We start from the raw sequence: 18,722 nt of genomic DNA on the forward strand, positions 1-18,722 counted from the left end.
CTAGAAAATAAAAGAAGCTGTTTTGTGGCTTTGTTTGAAAGGTGTTCTTAAGTAAGAGTAACTAATGTTTTTGACCCTCACCAGATACTCAGTGTAAGCCCTTAGTATTATAACAAGCCATGAAGGAAAAAAAGTCCTCTTTACTGAGAAATACAGACTTTAAAATACAGATCTTCCTCCACTTACCATGGGGTTACGTCCCAATAAACCCAAAGTAAGTTGAAAATATTGTAAGTCAAAAATGCATTTAATACATCATAGCTTAGCCTAGTCTACCTTAAACATGCTCAGAACATTTACATTAGCTTACAGTTGGCAAAATCATCTAACACAAAACTTATTTTTCATTGAAGTGTTGACTATCTCATGTAATTCATTGAATACTGTACTGAAAGTGAAAGCCAGAATGGCTAAATGTACTGGTAGTTTACCCTCCTGATCGCGAGGCTGACTGGGGTCTGCTGCCGCTGCATCACAAGAGTGTCATATACTGCATATTGCTAGCCTGGGAAAAGATCACAATTGAAGTCTGATTTCTACTGAATGCATATCGCTTTTGCACGATCGTTAAGTCAAAAAATCCTAAGTTGAACCATCATTAAGTCAGAGACTGACTGTAAAAGACATTTTAACTGATGGGCACAATAATTAATCTAGTGGATAAGATGATTTTAATGGTGAAGGACAAAAGGTCTCCAGTGTTTCAATGTCTGTAATATGGTTTTATTAGTATTGTCTATGGACATAGTGGGAAGCATCATTGAGACTTCAGAGAAACTATAAAAGGTGATTATAGAGAAAGGTAGATTTTTGGGATTGGGGTCAGACCTGGGTTCTCTGATTCCTGGCTCTACCCCCTTATTAGCCATTTGAGTCACTTGACCTTAGTGAGTCTCCAAACTTCTGTTACTTCACAGAATTGTTTACTTTACAGATTTATGATGAATCCAAAGAGGTATAATTCCTATCAAAGGTTTTTTTTCTGTGCCGTGCAGCTTTCGGGATCTCAGTTCCCCAACCAAGGATTGAACCTGGGCCACGGCAGTGAAAGCCTGGAATCCTAACCACTAGGACACCAGGGAACTCCCATATATCAAAGTTTTAAAAACAGATAGTTTATTACCTGGGAAAGGTAGATCCTGTGGGTCAAACTTCTTATACTACAATTAAATTAGCTTTGGGGTAGTCCAGGTGATTTTGCCAGCACCTAATCTAGTTACTGTGAAGCTACTAAGTTAACCTAAGTAGTGGAAAGATGACAGCACCTACATGATCTATTGCTGTTTAATAAAATTACCAAAAATGTAGTGGCTTAAGAGAAATTGATCTCAGTTTCCATCTAGGTGCTGTGTGGCTGGGTCCTTTGCTCAGGGTCTCACAAGGCTGCAACAGGTGTCAACTCGGTTGCATTCTCATGAGGTGACTTGGGAATAGTTCACCCCAAATTTGCTTGGGTTGTTGGCAGAATTCATTCCCTGTGGCTGTAGGACGGAGAGCCCAGACTACTGGCTGGAGGGCCCCCTTAGTTCCTTACCACTTGGGGTCTCCCAACATGGCACTCACCGTACCCAGCCAGCATGTCTCCAGAGCCAGTCACCTAACAAGACAGTCGTTCACATTCAAGTTACACAGTGAACACAAGAGGTGGTGTGTGGGGACCATAGAGTTTTGTCTGCCATAGCACCTCTTCTTTTTCTTACGTGAACCACTTGAAACTGGGCCTCTTCGTCCTATAATACAAGCATTTGGGTGTAGCAAGTAAAAAGAAAAATAGTTCCCCTATTATGAAATATCTACTGTGGTGGGCTTGACACTTGTAAACACTGTTCAAACAACCTTGCAAAGTAAAAAAACAAAACAACCTGTTTACAGGTAGTCAGTGAAGGGGTGCAAGGGGGGCCATATAACTTAAATAAAATCAGCTTTCCTGATTCCAAAGCCTGTGCTCTTCAAACTGGACCCTGTCCCTGCTATAGCAATGGTGCCTTCTTAACCCGCATTTTGGGTGGTCACCTGGGTCTCTTCCGAAGGATGAAGATGAGGGGCAAATTTTACCCTTGTGAAGAGATTGACCTTTGTCTAAATCAGTTAATCAAATTTTGTTAATTTTGATGTTGAAAGTACATATCATATACTGTCTTTTTGTGGAGAAAATAGTCTCCAGGAGGTTTAGTTGAAACAACGGAATCTTCTAAAAATAAATGAAGGTAGCCAGAACTAACTGCTTGCTCTGTAGTAAAGAATGGAAGATACTGAGGGAGCCTCTTGATTGACCGTCCCCAGAGCAGTTTCCCAATCGCCCAGATTTAGCATTATGCTGCCCTGGCAGTCATTTTTGTGTGATGTTCAGTGAACTGGGAAGGGAGGAGAAAGCCAAATTGGATCAAAGTTAGATAATTTCACAGGCTCATGTTCTCAAAGAAAGGGATCTGAGGGTTCTAACAATTTCTCGGGCTGTGGAGTTTGGTTACTTATTGTGGTCATGAGAATGCTTTAGGTTTCAAATATCTTGCACCCTGGTTAGAAACTGCTTGTTATTGTATGTCGAGTAGGGGCTTCTTAGACATGCTTAGTTGCAGGCTTCAGTGTAAAAGAGCTTAATCTTTCAGTTTAGAGAGACCAAAAAGATTTTTGGCAAAGCCTGCCCTTTGTCTCAGTGTCTGAAAGTGGGGGAAATAATTTACTCTGTTTTAGAGCTTCAATTCTCTACACTTCTGTAGCTTACATTAGCTTTAATATTGTCCAGGTATTGTTTTTTTGTAACTGCAAGGAGAGTGGTTGTTTTATGTTTATACTTACCTCTCAGGAATTAAGACAAAAGTCTCAAGATTCTTCAGCAAGTCACTGGTAGAGTTAAAATAGGAACCTGAACAGTTATGTTATTTTTTGAAGGTAACAGGTGTGTTCTTTGCTTCCAGTCACCTTTGCAGTCCACTCCAGTGTTGATTTTGCCCCCAACACTCCAAGGGTCACTGATGACTTTCTCATGGGGAATTCCAAAGCCCTCATTTTACTCATCCAGCCTCTCAGTAGCACTTGATACAATTGATAGTTTCTTTTTTTGAAGCATTCTTGGCTGATAACACTGCTGTTCCCAGGTTTCCTACTTCAGATGCTCATTGGCCCAGGGTTCATCTTCAACCCTCTTCCCAGACCATCTCCATTCCCACGGTCCCAAATACTATCTAAAATATGCAGACATCTCCCAAGTCTCTCTCCAGAACTTTTTATTAATCAGGGTGCCAGCAGGAAATAGATGGCTTACTGACATTGGATAATTTGAGGAAAGTTTAATAAAGGAACTTTACAAAGCTATGCATATGGTGTAGGGAAACTCCAAGGGAAAGTGCAATTCTCAGGACTGGTAACATTGGGGCTAGTAATGTTAGGGTGCTGTTACTACCCCTAGGTCTGAAGGGTTGGGGGTAGGGAGTGGTCAATGGAACCAGGAGACAGGCTATGTAAAAAAGGGTGGGGGGCTGGGGGAAGCCATAGGAATAAATATTCCTGTCACTCTCCAGATTGACCAACTCCATCATTAATACCTTTACACATACTGTTTGTTCCCTCTGACCCATTTCCCCACTATCCTATAGCTAGGCAACACCTACTTATCCATCAGGTTTCAGCTTAGGCACCACTTGGGGAAGGCTTCCAGAGCAACCACTACCCTCCCCAACACAGACACAGACACAGACACACACAGACACACACACACACACACACACACAGAATTGTATGCTAAGTAGGTTCCATGAAAGCAGGAACCATGTCTATTTTTTACTACAATATTTCCCAGAATCTAGTACAGTGATTATTAGTATATAAGTAGGAGCACAATAAATATTTACTAATTGACTGATTACAACTTTGTATTTTCACAAGTCATGATCATAGAAGAGTTGAATTTATGCTAACGTCCTTGATGAATTTCAAGAATTTAAAAAATATTTTGACTTTGAACATTTTTAAATATGCAGAAAAGTTGAAGGGATTGGACAATGGTATAACCTCTCCCTAGGTTATATATATATCCCTAGATCCACCAACTGTTAAATTTTACCACAAGTACTTTATCTGCTTTGCTGAATCATTTGAAAGTAAGTTATGGCAATATGACACTTCATCCCTGAATATGTAAGCATTCATCTCCTAGGAATAAGGATATTCTACATCCTTAGGTGTGCCATTGCCGCACCTGAGATGAATAGCCCAGTAATATCTAATATGATAGATCTGTATGGAATAATTGCCCCCGTTGTCCCAATATGTCTTTTAAAACTTTTTTCCTCATCCAGGATCTAGTCACAGTTTATATACACATTTGGTTAATGTCTCTCCTCTTTTAATTTAATCAGGAATAGTCCTCCCTGCCTTTTTTTTTTTTTTTTTTTTTTCATGACATTGAACTTTTTCAAGTATCAGAATCCTAAATCTTGGATTTTTTCTGGTTGTTTTCTTAGTAGATTTAGATTACACTTTCTGGCTGTGTGGGGCATCTCTTAGTGCATCAATAGAGGCACACAATGTCAAGTTGCCCTACTGTTGATGATGTTAAGATGATCACTTGGTTAAGGTGGTGACTGCCAGATCTTTCCATTTTAAAGCACACTTTTTCCTTCTGTGGGCTGATACTGTGAAACTTTTTAGACACCCTTTCATTCAAGTGTTCATTGAGTACCTATGTCCAAGACCCTACTAAGTGTTCTAAATAGTCCTTTGATGCTTGAGGAATCATGTAATCCTTAAGTCCTTTGAGAATCCTAGCTCACTAACGTTCTTTTGCTTATTCTTGCCATTTACTTGCATTTGACTTTTATTTTCTTGATTTCCTTGTGGTTCCCATTCAGAAGTAAAGGTGTGATGGATGGGAGTAGGGTTTATGTTTGGCACATGAGCTTATTAGTTAATATCACCGGGGCATAGATGAATAAACAATGGAATTAAAGTTAGAAGACTTGAATTCAAATCTTGGTTTTGGTATTTAATGGCTTTATGATCTCTGATAAATTTTCTCTGAGCTCTTGTCCTTCTCTGTAAAGTGGAGGATATAATAGCAACCCGAGTTGTAGTAACAATAAAATGAGTAGGTGCACAGTGAAGGTTTGTGCCATCAGTTGTTCTTTTTGGCACTGGGGTCTAAATACAGGATACAGGAGGAATGAAAGCTTTTTTATTATCTGTAGTTATGGTGAACACAGCAAGGTTGTCAACAGTTCACGTCAAGACACCTACCCCCTCCAAAAACCAAAAAAAACCCCTAAGCTTTCTTAAGTTTCAGTGCTTAAAGGAGAAAATGTATTCACTACAAGGTGATTACACTTTGGCAGCACATGAATCCCAGGACTGGGAAATTGTATAGAGGGCATGAAGTGATGCCAAATATAATTACGCCGTACAAAAGTGTGCTGAGATCCAGGGAGTGGCCAAGATAGGCTCTCAGGATGATTTTTGAAGGGTAAAATTTGGCTGAGCTGTAACAGTACGGTGGAACCAATTCATAAAACATGCTGAAATAGTACAACATACCTCTTAGCCTCAAGGCCTAAATCTCCAGTTAGTTTAAGCCAGGCCAGTTGCCTGCTTCGGCCAGCCTAGCCTCCTGGAACAACTCCAAGGGCGCACCATTAACATCCAACAGAAATGCTGTCCCTTCCACCCCTCCCCCTCCCGGGCCTCCCCCCCACTCCCGCGTGCTAGCACTGAAGATAATGGCAGTGGAGTGCACGATTTCAGGGATGCTTTTGGCTCTAGCAGCTTGAGATTCTGCTTCCTAAACTCCATGAGACAGAGTTCAGGTCTCTTTGTAATGTTTTCCTTCTTTCTCAAATAAACCAGTGATGAAGGATGCAGTAGGGATATCTTTGGCCGTTTCTGGAGCATCCTGGTGATATCAGTCTGTCAATTATTAAAATAAGGAATCTGTCATAATTAAAAATTCTAATTTTCATTTTCTTCTGAAGAACTTAAACCATTTCATTATTGAGGAGGCTGACATCTAGAACTGCCAGGAAAAACTAAGCCCTTTGCTACTATTTTAACCAGCAGCTTTTTCATCTTGGCTACGAAGCTTCCCTTATCATATGGTACTATATGAATGTCCACAAGGTGGTGGTAGTCACACACAGTACTCTCCGAATGTTTTAGGCTCATCCAGTTTAGCGCCCTCATTTACAGGTGGAGAAACTTACCTAATGGTCACCTAGCTCATTAGTTGTAGAGCTAAAACTGGAGCTAATCCATTGTTGAATCCACAGTCAGCCAAACAGTTATTTTAGCTTAAATGTAAGTCTTAGAAACATATTTAAAATGTCTGGAGAATCTATTTCTATTTCCTTTTGGCAAAGATTAACTTTAATCTTTATTAAGAACTAAAAGCCAACCTTTACTGCTTTCTGCAGTTAATTTTAAATTATCACAAAGGAGAAAGAAAGCATACTTGTGTTTTCCTTCTCCAAATTCCCTATCCCAGAAGACTGCCATTGTGATAAACACATGCTCCTGGGGAGTCAATGCTTGAATATCGCAGATACTGTGGCCATAGTCCTAAAGGATTAGGACAGCCTGGATGTCTGTCCAGTGTACATTTGGAGATTAAGCTGTCGCCATACAACTGAGACCAGAAGTTACCAAGCCCTCCCTAGAGCCTCTGATTGATCTGGTTGTTAAGGCAGCGTGCTCCCACTGTCTGTACAGGTGTGGTTTCCAAGTAGTGTGCAAGGCTGGTCCTTTGGGGTATACAAAATAATTTGTTTATTTTATTTATTTATTTATTTTTAAAATTTATTTATTTATTTAATTTATTTTTGGCTGTGTCAGGTCTTAGTTGCGGCAGGTGGGATCTTTGTTGAGGCATTTGGGATCTTTCGTTGCAGTGCACAGGCTTCTCTCTAGTTGCGGTGTGTGTGTTTTGTCTTCTCTAGTTGTGGCCTGCAGGTTCCACAGCACGTGGGCTCTGTAGTTTGCAGCACACAGGCTCTCTCCTTGAGGCATGTGAGCTCAGTAGTTGTGGCGCACGGGCTTAGTTGCCCCGCGGCATGTGGGATCCCAGTTCCCCGACCAGGGATCAAACCCGCGTCCTCTGCATTTGAAGGTGGATTCTTCACCACTGGACCACCAGGGAAGTCCCAATTTCTGTTTATTTTTTCTCATTCTTTTTGTCTCCTATTTTTTTTATTGAAGTATAGTTGACATACAACATTGTATTAGTTTCAGGTGTACAACAATGATTTGTTATGTGTATACATTGTGAAGTGATCACCACAATAAGTCTATAGTTAACATCCATCACTGACATACTGTTACAGATTTTTTTCTTGTGATAACTTTTAAGATCTATTTTTCTTCTATGTTTTTATGTTTTTTAAGGCACATAATATTAGCACAGTGCTACATGTGCATATATATATATGTATGGAAGAGACATTAGGAGTATATACTCATTTTATTTTTTTATTAATTGGAGAGAGATCAAAAAGGTTTGGAGAGAGTTGCATACCTCTCTGTATGTGTATTACATGTCAATAAGAAGTTTACTTTTAAAATATCTGAAGTTCATTGCTCTAGATACCACATAGTGATGGAGGGTTAGGAGTAGGAACTGTTTATTTTGAAGTCCAAGAGATCATTTTGGTGAAATATTAGAGAAAGTGGTTTATGGACCTTTCCTAAATTTGATGGGGAAGGAGGAATGACAGTTGCCAGAGCTGGTTTATATTACATGCTTATCAAACAGTTTCCTCTCCCGCGGTGTAATATTTCCTCTCCCCTGCCTTTATCACCGAGAGTGGAGTGTTTTTCAGAATGGCATATCCTCCCTCGGGAGTAAAGTTATTAAGTGTGCCTTGTCATTGGTGGAAAGAAAAAAAAAACCTGGCTTTACCTGGGGATTTCTAGTTTCTTCCTTTGCCTCCCATTCAACTGGATACCCACAATTCCTAGCCCCCAATTATTTTTTCTTAGTCATATTGAAACTTCATAGAAAATAGAAATGACCTCATTGGCTTATTAGTCAAGGATAAGTCTCTACATTTGCCAAACTACTGAAGGCACTGAAATGGGCCAGGAGAGATAAAATTATGTGCAAGCCTTTTTTTTTTTTTTTTAAATTAATAGCTACTTTATTTATTTATTTATTTATTTATTTATTTTTAGCTGTGTTGGGTCTTCGTTTCGTGCGAGGGCTTTCTCTAGTTGCGGCAACCGGGGGCCACTCTTCATCGCGGTGCGCAGACCTCTCACTATCGCGGCCCCTCCCGTTGTGGGGCACAGGCTCCAGACGCGCAGGCTCAGCAGTTGTGGCTCATGGGCCCAGTTGCTCTGCGGTATGTGGGATCTTCCCAGACCAGGGCTCGAACCCGTGTCCCCTGCATTAGCAGGCAGATTCTCAACCACTGTGCCACCAGGGAAGCCCTGCAAGCCTTTTTAAGGGAGGTTGAGAGTGGAGGGTAGAAAATCAGTTATTTAGATTTAGCAGTTGTAAAATGAAGCTCCACAGCTACCCAACATGACAGGTAATGAAGACTATGAGGAAGTAGTAGAAAGAGGTTCTTTTGGAAGAGAATCAAGTCAGAACATTTTGAGAGAAATTATTAGTGGATGGTAGAAACTAAGAAAACTTGTTTCAGGGAAAACAAATGTGACTCCATACTTTAGCAATAAAATAATAGATGTTGCAAAGTGTCAGAAATTTATTTATTCAATCATCTATTTAGTTAATTTTGAGTTCTTATTCCACACCAGCTGCTGAACGAGGCACTGAGAAAATTATGATGGACTACACACTACCCCTGCTCTCAAGTGTCTCACAGTCTTGGAAAATAGTAAGAAATGCTTAGACAGGGGTAAGCACTGGTACCATGTTAGCACACGGAACAGCCCCACTGGTTTAGGGGAAGGTATTAAGTGACCATTTATTGAGCATTTTGTGCCAGGCACTGTGCTAACAAACACTTTAAAAATCACATTGGCTTTTAACAGCTACTCTACTTTTAAAACTAGAGTTTTTAATAAACTCTACAGTTGTCTTCATTTTACAGATGAGAAAATAGAGGCTCAGAAAGACCAATAGTAGGAAAAAATTTTGATGCCAATACCAAAAATTCTGTAAGTTAAGTAGAAATATGAGAAAGTAAAAATAATTTGAAAAGTATTAAAGATAAAAGAAACAATTCAGCCACTAAAATTTAAGCTTCCCTGGGTACATTTATTTTCAAACTTTTCATTGAAGTGTAATACAAAAGGGAAAGGCACTATGGTAAATGTACAGCTGGATGAATTTTAGTAACTGAGCACACCTATGTAACTTGCATCCAATGTAAGAAACACAACATTACCAGTTTTCTAGAAGACCCCCCATCCCTACCTCCCATGCCCCTTCCTAGTCACTACTTTCCCCTGACTTCTAACAATATAGATTAATTTTACCTGTTTTTGTACTTTATATAAATGTAATTATATAGCATGTACTCTTTTCTGTCGGGCCTTTTTTTTTTTTTTGCTAGCTCTGTGAGATTCATCTATATTGTTGCACATAGTTTTAGATCATTCATTCTCCTTACTATATAATATTTCATCATGTGAATGTACCATACATTTTCATAGATATTTGGGTAGCTTCAATGAACATTTTAGTACATGTCTTCTGGTGGACATATAGATGCATTTCTGTTGGTTATATACTAGGAGATGTGTATGTTCAGTTTTAGGAGATGTTGGCAAATGATTTTTTAAGTGTTTGTACTATTTTGTACTCCACCACCTGTGTATGAGAGTTCCAGTTGTTCCATAGCCTTTCCAACACTTGGTGTTTTGCCTCTTTTCACTTCAGCCATCTGGTCACATTTTAGTTTTAATCCACACATCCCTGATGATGGATCGTTCAGTTGAATACTTTTTCACATGTTTATCAGATGTACCATTTCATATCTTCTTATGAAATGTCTGCAGTGTCTTGTCTTTTTCTATGGGGTTGTCTTTTTCTATTGGGTTGTCTTTTTTTCTTATTGATTTGTAAGAGTTTTATATATATTCGGGATATGAGTCCTTGGAGGGATAGGTGTGTCTGTGAGTGTGTGTGTGTGTGTGTGTATACATATATATATTGCAAATATCTTCTCCCACTCTGTAAGTTGCCTTTTAGATCTCTTAGTGGTGTCTTTTGAACACATGTTCTTAATTTTTATTTTGGGTGGTGTGTAGGGAGGTGTGTCTGGCTTGGTCAACTTTTAAGGAACTGAGACCTGAGAACTACTGAGTTTCATAGTAGTTTCGAACACTTTCATATACATAACTGGGGAGGAAATTGTTGGTTTTTTTCCAGCTTTACTGCGTATAATTGTAAAATATTTAAACTGTACAACGTGATGGTTTGATATACATATGTATATGTATTGTGAAAGGATACCCCAGTTGAATTAACACAGATGTTCTTAATTTTAATGCAGACTAACTTATCACCTTTTTCCTTTATGGTTAATTTTTTACGTCCTCTTTAAGAAATCTTTGCTGCAAGGTATCCTTTTAAATGGATTTTAAATGTAATGGAAAAGGAGGCTTGCCATTGATAGGAAGTAGCAGAAAAATAATATCATGTGGAATGATTTATTTTCAACCAAAAGAGCTCAGAAAAGTAGAATTGCTTGGGACTTATAGAATATAAAGTGAAACTGCAAAGTATGCTCTCTACAGAAAATACTGCCCACTTGACTCTTACTGTAGTGCATACTCCCAGTATTAGCTGTGCCAGGCAGCTTGGAGAACCAAGCTGCTTAATTTTTGACTCATCTGAGGGAGAGAGATTTTAGACCTCCAATATCTTCAAACCCCACATTTTAGTTATTTATTTTTTTTACATTGTGGGAGAACTCAGTTACTACTTGGTTAGATACAGGTTTCTTCTTTTATTGATTAAAATTTAATACATATTAGATGAATAAGTTCACACGATTTTCCTTGACAGTGGCTATTATCCTCACGTTATGTAGGATGCAATGGGCGCATTAACCATGACCTTCTTTACACCAGAACAAATAACCATAGCTAAGAAGCCAAAATTTCTGGCTTTAAAAACATGTATTCTTGTTGTAAAAATAATGGAACATTTTTTAAAACAAACTAAAAAAAAATATCACTTATAAATCCAACTCTCCATCCCCAGCCCCCAGTACAATAATAGCCTTGGTCTTTTGTCTTCCACTCCAGATCCTGGTGTCTAGGTCCTGCTCTTTCCCAGTTGTGGTTTATGTTCCACTGCTACACAAGCAGTTTTCCAAGTCTGTAGATGGTGGAAGACTCAAGGAGGTTTCTTCTCTACAGCTTTATCAGCACTGATGAAATACTGGCAGGGAGAAGAAATGGGAACTTCAACTGTTTCTATTTTGTAGCTCCAAGGAAAGAAAGTTCAGGGAAAGAGGGGTAATTCACATTTGGAAAATTAGAGGATAAAAGAAAGTCTATTTTCTTAGATGAACAAGGGTTGATAGTCATAAATGGTTTCTGCAGGTTCTCACGTTTGTGAAGAGCCTTGTGTATCCACTCACTCCTCCATGCCATCTCCTCATGTAGAGTCTTTAAAAAGAGATGAAACTTGCCCACAGTGATCTAGAAGTTAAGGTCCCAAATGGATTCTCACAGCGATGGTTCTGACAAGCACCAAACAAAAGTAATTAAGATAGTAGGGGTAGCAGACAAATAGCAATAGAAAATGAGTTAGGCAGTGATCCAATAATTTCTTGTTGTTGATTTTAGTCCTTTGCTCATAAAGAAAATTAACATAATGCTTTATTTGAGAGTGCACTCTTGCTTCTTTTATCTTCATTGATGATGGAACTGTCACTAGAATTAGAGATCCAAATTCTGTGTTCAAAACTAAAGCATTGTATGTCTAGGAATCTATCCAACGTAAGTGATTAAGATTGTATGTAAGATTTAGCTACACGAAAGAATGAATTTCAAACCTTACCTCATACCATATAAAAAAATTAACTCAAAATGGATCAAAGACCTAAATGTAAGAGCTAAAACTATAAAACTCTTAGAAGGAAACATAGGTATAAATCCTCATGGCCTTGGATTTGGCAACAGTTTCTTAAATATGACACCAAAAGCACAAGCAACTGAAGAAAGTAATAGATAAATTGGACTTCATCAAAAGTAAAAACTTTTGTGCATTAAATGACACAGTCAAGAAAGTGAAAAGACAACCCATGGAATGGGAGAAAGTATTTGCAAGTAACATATTTGATAAGGGCATAGTATCCAGAATATATAAAGAACCCTTACAACCAACAATAAAAAGACAAACAACCCAATTAAAAAATGGACAAAGGATTTAAATAGACCTTCTGCAAAGAAGATATATAAACAACCAGTAGGCACATGAAAAATGTTCAACTTCAATAGTCATTAGGGAAATGTAAATCAAAACTACAAGGAAATACCATTTCATACCTACTAAGATAGTGATACTACTAATTTTTAAAAAGGAACATAACAACTATTGGGGAGGATATGGAGAAATTAGAACCTTTATACACTGCTGGCGGGGATGTAAAATGGCACAGCCACTGTGGAAATCAGTTTGGTGGCTCCTTAAAAAGTTAAACATAGAGTTACCACCTAACCCAGCAATTCCACTTCTAGGTATAAACCCAAGAGAACTGAAGACATATGCAAAAACTTGTACAAAAATATTCATAGCATCACTATTTGTAATATGTCAAAAGGTAGAAACAACCTAAATGTCCATCATCTGATAAATGGATAAATAAAATGTGGTGTATTCATATGATTGAACATTATTCAGTCATAAAAAGGAATGAAGGGACTTCCCTGGTGGTACAGTGGTTAAGAATCCGCCTGCCAATGCAGGGGACATGGGTTCGAGCCCTGATCTGGGAAGATCCCACATGCCGCGGAGCAACTAAGCCCATGCACCACAGCTACTAAGCCTGCGCTCTAGAACCCGTGAGCCACAACTACTGAGCCCGCGTACTGCAATACTGAAGCCTGCGTGCCTAGAGCCCCTGCTCCGCAACGGGAGAGGCCACCGCAATGAGAAGCCCATGCACCGCAACGAAGAGTAGCCCCCACTCACTGCAACTAGAGAAAGCCCGCATGCAGCAACGAAGACCCAACACAGTCAAAAATAAATAAATAAATAAATAAATTTTAAAAAACAGGAATGAAGTATTGATACATGCTACAACATGGATGAATCTTGAAAACATTTTGCTAAGTGAAAAAAGCCAGACCCAAAAAGCCACACATAGTATAATTCCATTTATATAAAATGTCCAGACATAAACACATAGCGACAGAAAGCAGATTAGTAGTTGCCAGGGGTTGGGGGCGGCAATTGGGAGTGATTGTTAAGAGCATGGGGTTTCTTTTTGGGGTGATGGAAATGTTTTAGAATTAGATACTTGTACAACCTTGTGACTATACTAAAAACTTCTGAATTGTACACTTTAAAATAATTAAAATGGTAAATTTTGTTTTGTGAATTTTATCTCAAAAAATTACAAAAAAATTTGGCTGCAAGGGTATTCACTAAATTCCTAGCTTTTATATAAAGAAAAAGAAGGAAAAGAAAAGTGTTAAATGTTCAACTATGGGGTGTTCTTTGAATGAATTGGACTAGAGCCATAAATTTGTAGAAATTAATTTATTAATGTGAAAAGATGTTCATGATCTTGAGTAAAGAAAAAAGCTATAAAATAATATTTAAGGAATGATTCTATATTTTGAAAAAACAACAAATAGAAAACCAAAATACACTAGAGAGTGAGAGACTGGAAGGGTATACACTACCATGTTACAGAGCTGTGTGTGGCAGTTTTCGTCCTCTTTCTGCCTCCTAGAGTTCTCTGGTTTTTCCACAGTTCCCTTCATTCCCCTAACAGATTATGGTCAAAGAATTGGCAAAGATGGAGGAGCCTAGGAATTCTGAAGACTTGGGCCACCTTGACTCTCTGGCTTGCCCAAAAGCTGGGTTTTCCTCAGAGTCAGAAAAACATGAAAATTGAAGGGGAAGGAGAAAGTTCTCTAGGTAATAAGGAAATCATTTTAGAAAATGTCATTAGGCAAATGGTACCTATAACTGCTAGACTGCCTGCTGCTTGATAGTTTCCCCCGGGCCTTCATATCCCCCTCGTGAAGGAGGTAAAAAAGACCAGTGTGTTGGCAATAAAATTGTTATGGCAGTACGAGGGAGTGTTACTGTAATTATGGGGCTCCGAGCACTTTCCTGCAATTCCAGTTTTCAGATGTTTAAAATTATGTTGTAAACTCTTCATCCACAATGACACTTAGCACCTTTGACTACTGCTGCCCAGAGATTTAATTATTAAAAACAACAACACCTTTTGATTGGGGAGAAAAGAAAAATAAGACTAAATATTTCTGGAACTTGGAATGTATTCTTCCACATCATTTTGCTTTTTTTTTTTTTTTTTTAATTTCACAATTAAAATGGCTTTTTTTATTCCAAGTAGTAAACCATACACCAAAAGAAAAAAAAAAAAAAGACCTTATCTTCAATTGTGAAGGTGATAAATACTTTTGAAAAGAGAATTTACCACAAGAATCTGTTTTGTCCCCATCAAAAACAATGTACCTGAACTTTAAACAAAATTCACATTTTATTTAGGTTGAAATAAACTATACAAAATTGATTTTCTTCACCAAAAATAACAGCAATATTTTCTGTATTATTCCTAGATAAACCACAAAACACTTATTTTTGTAGGTTTTCTAGGTTTTGCTTGTAAATCAAGATGAGGCAGTAGATATAGTCATGGAAAAAGACAGAAGAAAACAGACTAATCAGTTGTCAGTATCCATGGTCTCTGATCCTGTCTTGACCATGAAACAGAAGTGTTCAACATATACCTGTCAAAAAGCTTATGAAGATGTAGGCTCAATAAAGGAATGTAAACAGCAACAATCAGATGTGGAACAACAATGGCAGGCTCTTCCATTCAAACTTTAACTATAACTTGTTCCTTCAACTGCATTTGATAAAGGCAAAATCTACACTGAAATCCTTGTTTGGCGAGCTCACATGTTTCTCTTACAGCCTGATCATTTTAACGGTCCCTTACAGATTTTTAACAGCATACTTAAAACTCCTACTATTCAAAGGTCAGTCATGAGCTTCATTGTAATGTTTTATAAAATATATTCCTTCCTCCCATACCTCCTCAAAATTTATTTCTTCAAAGAACTGATAACTAAGTACCTGACAATTGGATCCACAGTGACAAATGTTATATCTAAAATGACTTAATTAATACAATTCAAACTAATACAATTTCAAAGTGCCATTAGCAGAGATCACACAGAGTGTAACATGGTACTTTCAATGCTATCTTCTGGTCTCCAAAGCATGGGACAGTTAGGTCTCCAAAGCATGGGACTTCAAACGGGCCATATAAACAGGCAGATTATCAATGACTAATGTACTCAATGGGAGGCCTACAGGTCAAGATATTCAGTGATTAAGTGGCCTACGTACACCTTACAACTTTTCTGTAAGATATTTTCAAATTTCTTACAGATTTTTTCAAATATCAAATATAAGAGAAAGCCTATTTTAAAATTCTCTTAGGTATTTTCAATGGTTTCTGAATTATCTGTAGGAAGCTCTGACTTACTTGTATAGAGTTTGATATATGTATCCACCATTAAATCCAAATCGTGTTTTATATCAAAATTTATGTTAAGCAAAGCCAAGTTACTTGACCTTTGGTCTGTCAAAGTGTTCCTCAGGTATGCTTTGAGACGCTTTCGTCCATTTTCATAGCGTTCATTCTCAACCTTCATCACAGGAAGAATACACAGGACCTTCAGCAATGCATAAACATTAGGAAAAAACTTGATGTCTGGCAGATGAAGGGCTTCATAAATAGTGGATGGAAGTTCTATATCTTTCCCTCTGTGTTTCCACTTGATTCTCCAACAATGCAGCTCAGCAGAGAGTGTGTCAGGATTAGGTAAATCACTTCTGTACATGTCAGCATGATGCTCCTCTGATGTATTGAATTTAAGCTGTCCCATGACAGAGGGTACCAGAGATAAGCATTTAAGAGCTTTGAGGTGTTGTTCTGAGAATATATCTTTCAGTTCCTGAATAATGTGTTCCACTGTTGGAACACTTAGAGTTTCTTTATAGTAACTCTCAGAGGTTAGCTGAGATTCCAGGTTACTGTGCTGAGCTCTGCGAAATTTCCCTGGGAGTTTCATCTGAATATCAAGTTTGGCTGCCAAATTTGTGGCTTCCTCAAACCAAAATTCATGATAAACTTCGATATTTTCCATCACTTCATTTAGTGAATGCAGCACTGCAGTCAAACTACTGGCTGCAAAGAAGACATCAGAAGTTTGCCCCTGAAGATTTTTCCCAAAGGCTCTTGTAAAAGATAGAACATTTTTAAGAACAACAATGGTAACGATGAAGTCAAAATCTGTTACTGCACTACAGAGTACAAATGCTCGGCCAGCTATACAGTTATTCCATCTAACATTTGTGTCACTATTTATACCATCTAAACATAAAACAAGTGCTTGTAGGAGGTCCACTAAGATTTCAAAAGCATCATGCCTGCCTGTCCACTGAGAATGGCAAATTTCCTTCAGTTCTTTGCCCCTTTCGTCATTGTTCTGAAATAGGACAGAAATTACATTGTCAAGCTCTAAAAGCAGTTGTGGTGATCGATGGAAAAAAGAACAAACTTCCTCAATTGTTCCTAACACGACAGATACTCCAATAACAGGCACTGATTTTGCCAACCACATATTTAAGGCACAGGAAGAGCAGAGTGTGTAGATCGCTTGGGGATATTTCTCTAAAAGTCTAGAAGCAACAACTTTCATTTTGGAAGAAAATCCACTGGACACAATGTAAGCCTGGCCACGACAGTACTCCATGTTTAATCCCCACTTCTCAGTTATCGTAGTGTGAAATTTCACAGCCAAAATTTCTGCATCAGCTTCATAAGGCAGGAAGCCCACAAATTCCTCTCTCAGGTTGTGAGCTTCGTCAACAAACCTCACCAACACAGGCAGGTGCTCTTCCCCTGCTATGTCCACCACATCGTCAGTGACGATGGAAAAGAAGTGAGAGTCTCTCACTTCCCTGAGGGTTTCTTCCCGAATGCAGCTCTCACAGATCTCTAGCATCTGTTTCTGCTGTGTTTTTGAACAGAACAATGTGTTAACTGCTGTTGTCTCAAAGCGCTTTCTCAGAACCTCTTCACCAGAATTGATCCGGCACTCCAGCAGTGCTTGAAAGTTATCAGGAGTAAACAGACCTTCTGGGATTTCATCAGCTTCATGTCCATCCAGAGGTATGTTCTGTTTTCCCATAAGAATCAAAATTTCAAATAAAGATTTTAAGTATTCTTTATTTTCCTTCTCTTCAAGGGTTAAAGGTAAAATGTCTCCATCCTGCTCTTCACCCCCTTCTTCTGCACTGGGGTTCTGAGCATTGCTGTTGTTTATTTCCTTATGTTTTGGTTCCTGTTCAGAAGTTTCATCAATTTTTTTCTGTTTCAGTGTCCTGATTTCATCTTCACTCAATTCTTTTATCCGTTTTCTGTGTCTACTGTGTGGATTATTCAAATGGCTGGTAAGATCAAATATTGTTGGTATTGCATTATCTCGAAGAACTGTCCTATAAGGGCTAGTTCTACAGATCATAGAAGTCTCAAAGTGTTTGGCACACAATCGATAATGTTTATTTAGTTGATCAGGTGTTTTATCTTCTAAGTCTGCTCTCCTACAATTCTCCACCCACTTCTGGCATCTGGCTGGATCCCGCGGGAACCTGAAAAAGGCCAGGTCCGACTGCGTGCTCTTCCGCGTGCAGTTGGGGGCCGCGCAGAAGTTCGGCATCGTCGTCTGCCCGCCGGCCGGCCCAGCCCTCCCCTCCCCGCCTCCTCAGGGCAGCCCGCCCGCCCGTCGGGGCCGGGGAGGGGAGCCAGGCCGGCCGGCCGGCTCGTTAGGGCCGGCGCGCCGGGGGGAGGGGCAGGCGGGAGAGAACCATTTTGCTTTTTAAAACGAAAACTTTTACATGATAGTCTTTCTGTATACTTAGCAGGTTTAAAAAGAATAAAAAACACTTAATATTAAAAAAAAGCCTTTTAAGATGCATTGACGAAAGTTGAACATTTCTAAGAACTCCAATAAATTATAAAAAAATGTTTACTTATCGGCCACAAGGAAAATAGGGGACATTTACTAGCTCTTTACTAGTTGTGTAACTTTGGGAAATTTATATAACCTCTGTGCTTCGTTTTCATTTCTAAAAAACGGGAATCATAATAAAACCCACCTCTTCGTGACAGCCATGAGGTACAGCAATCAGATCTGCCTTCAAGAAAGGACTTGCTCTTGAGTTCTAAAGTGTTAGCACCTTCAGGATCTCGCTCAGATTCTGAGGTAGATCATGATTTGGGGCAGCCCCCGGCCAGCGGTTGAGCTCAGTGGGGTACGGGCATAGTCACTGCAGCCCAAGATGGTACTCCTCCTCTAAAGGGAGACATTGCTCCAGAGTTCCTGATGGCCAAGACTTTGTCAGACTGCAATGCGTTCTGAGGCTCACCCGTCCCAGCCTGCTGACTCTTTAACGTGTCAGATCTGCAGTGTGGTCTGAAGACCCCCTGCCAATCCTGATTTTCCCGCCTTTTATCTTCCACAGGCGTCGTCCCCCAATAAACCTT

At 39.0% G+C, this 18,722-nt stretch overlaps 1 protein-coding gene across 1 annotated transcript; it reads right to left on the reverse strand.

Moving 5' to 3' along the window:
- Positions 1-14,629: 14,629 nt before the first annotated feature.
- LOC130709295 (52 kDa repressor of the inhibitor of the protein kinase) lies at positions 14,630-18,019 on the reverse strand. The gene has a single exon (XM_057557575.1). It carries the CDS (start codon positions 17,893-17,895, stop codon positions 15,607-15,609), a length of 2,289 nt encoding a protein of 762 aa, XP_057413558.1. The 5' UTR covers positions 17,896-18,019; the 3' UTR covers positions 14,630-15,606.
- Between the last annotated feature and the right edge of the window lie 703 nt (positions 18,020-18,722).

The sequence above is a fragment of the Balaenoptera acutorostrata genome, chromosome 11, assembly GCF_949987535.1.
Source record: "Balaenoptera acutorostrata chromosome 11, mBalAcu1.1, whole genome shotgun sequence".
Taxonomy (NCBI): Eukaryota; Metazoa; Chordata; class Mammalia; order Artiodactyla; family Balaenopteridae; genus Balaenoptera; species Balaenoptera acutorostrata.

Excerpts from the sequence above, each read along its gene's own strand:
- LOC130709295 (XM_057557575.1), bottom strand. The coding sequence starts at position 17,895 with ATGCCGAACTTCTGCGCGGCCCCCAACTGCACGCGGAAGAGCACGCAG.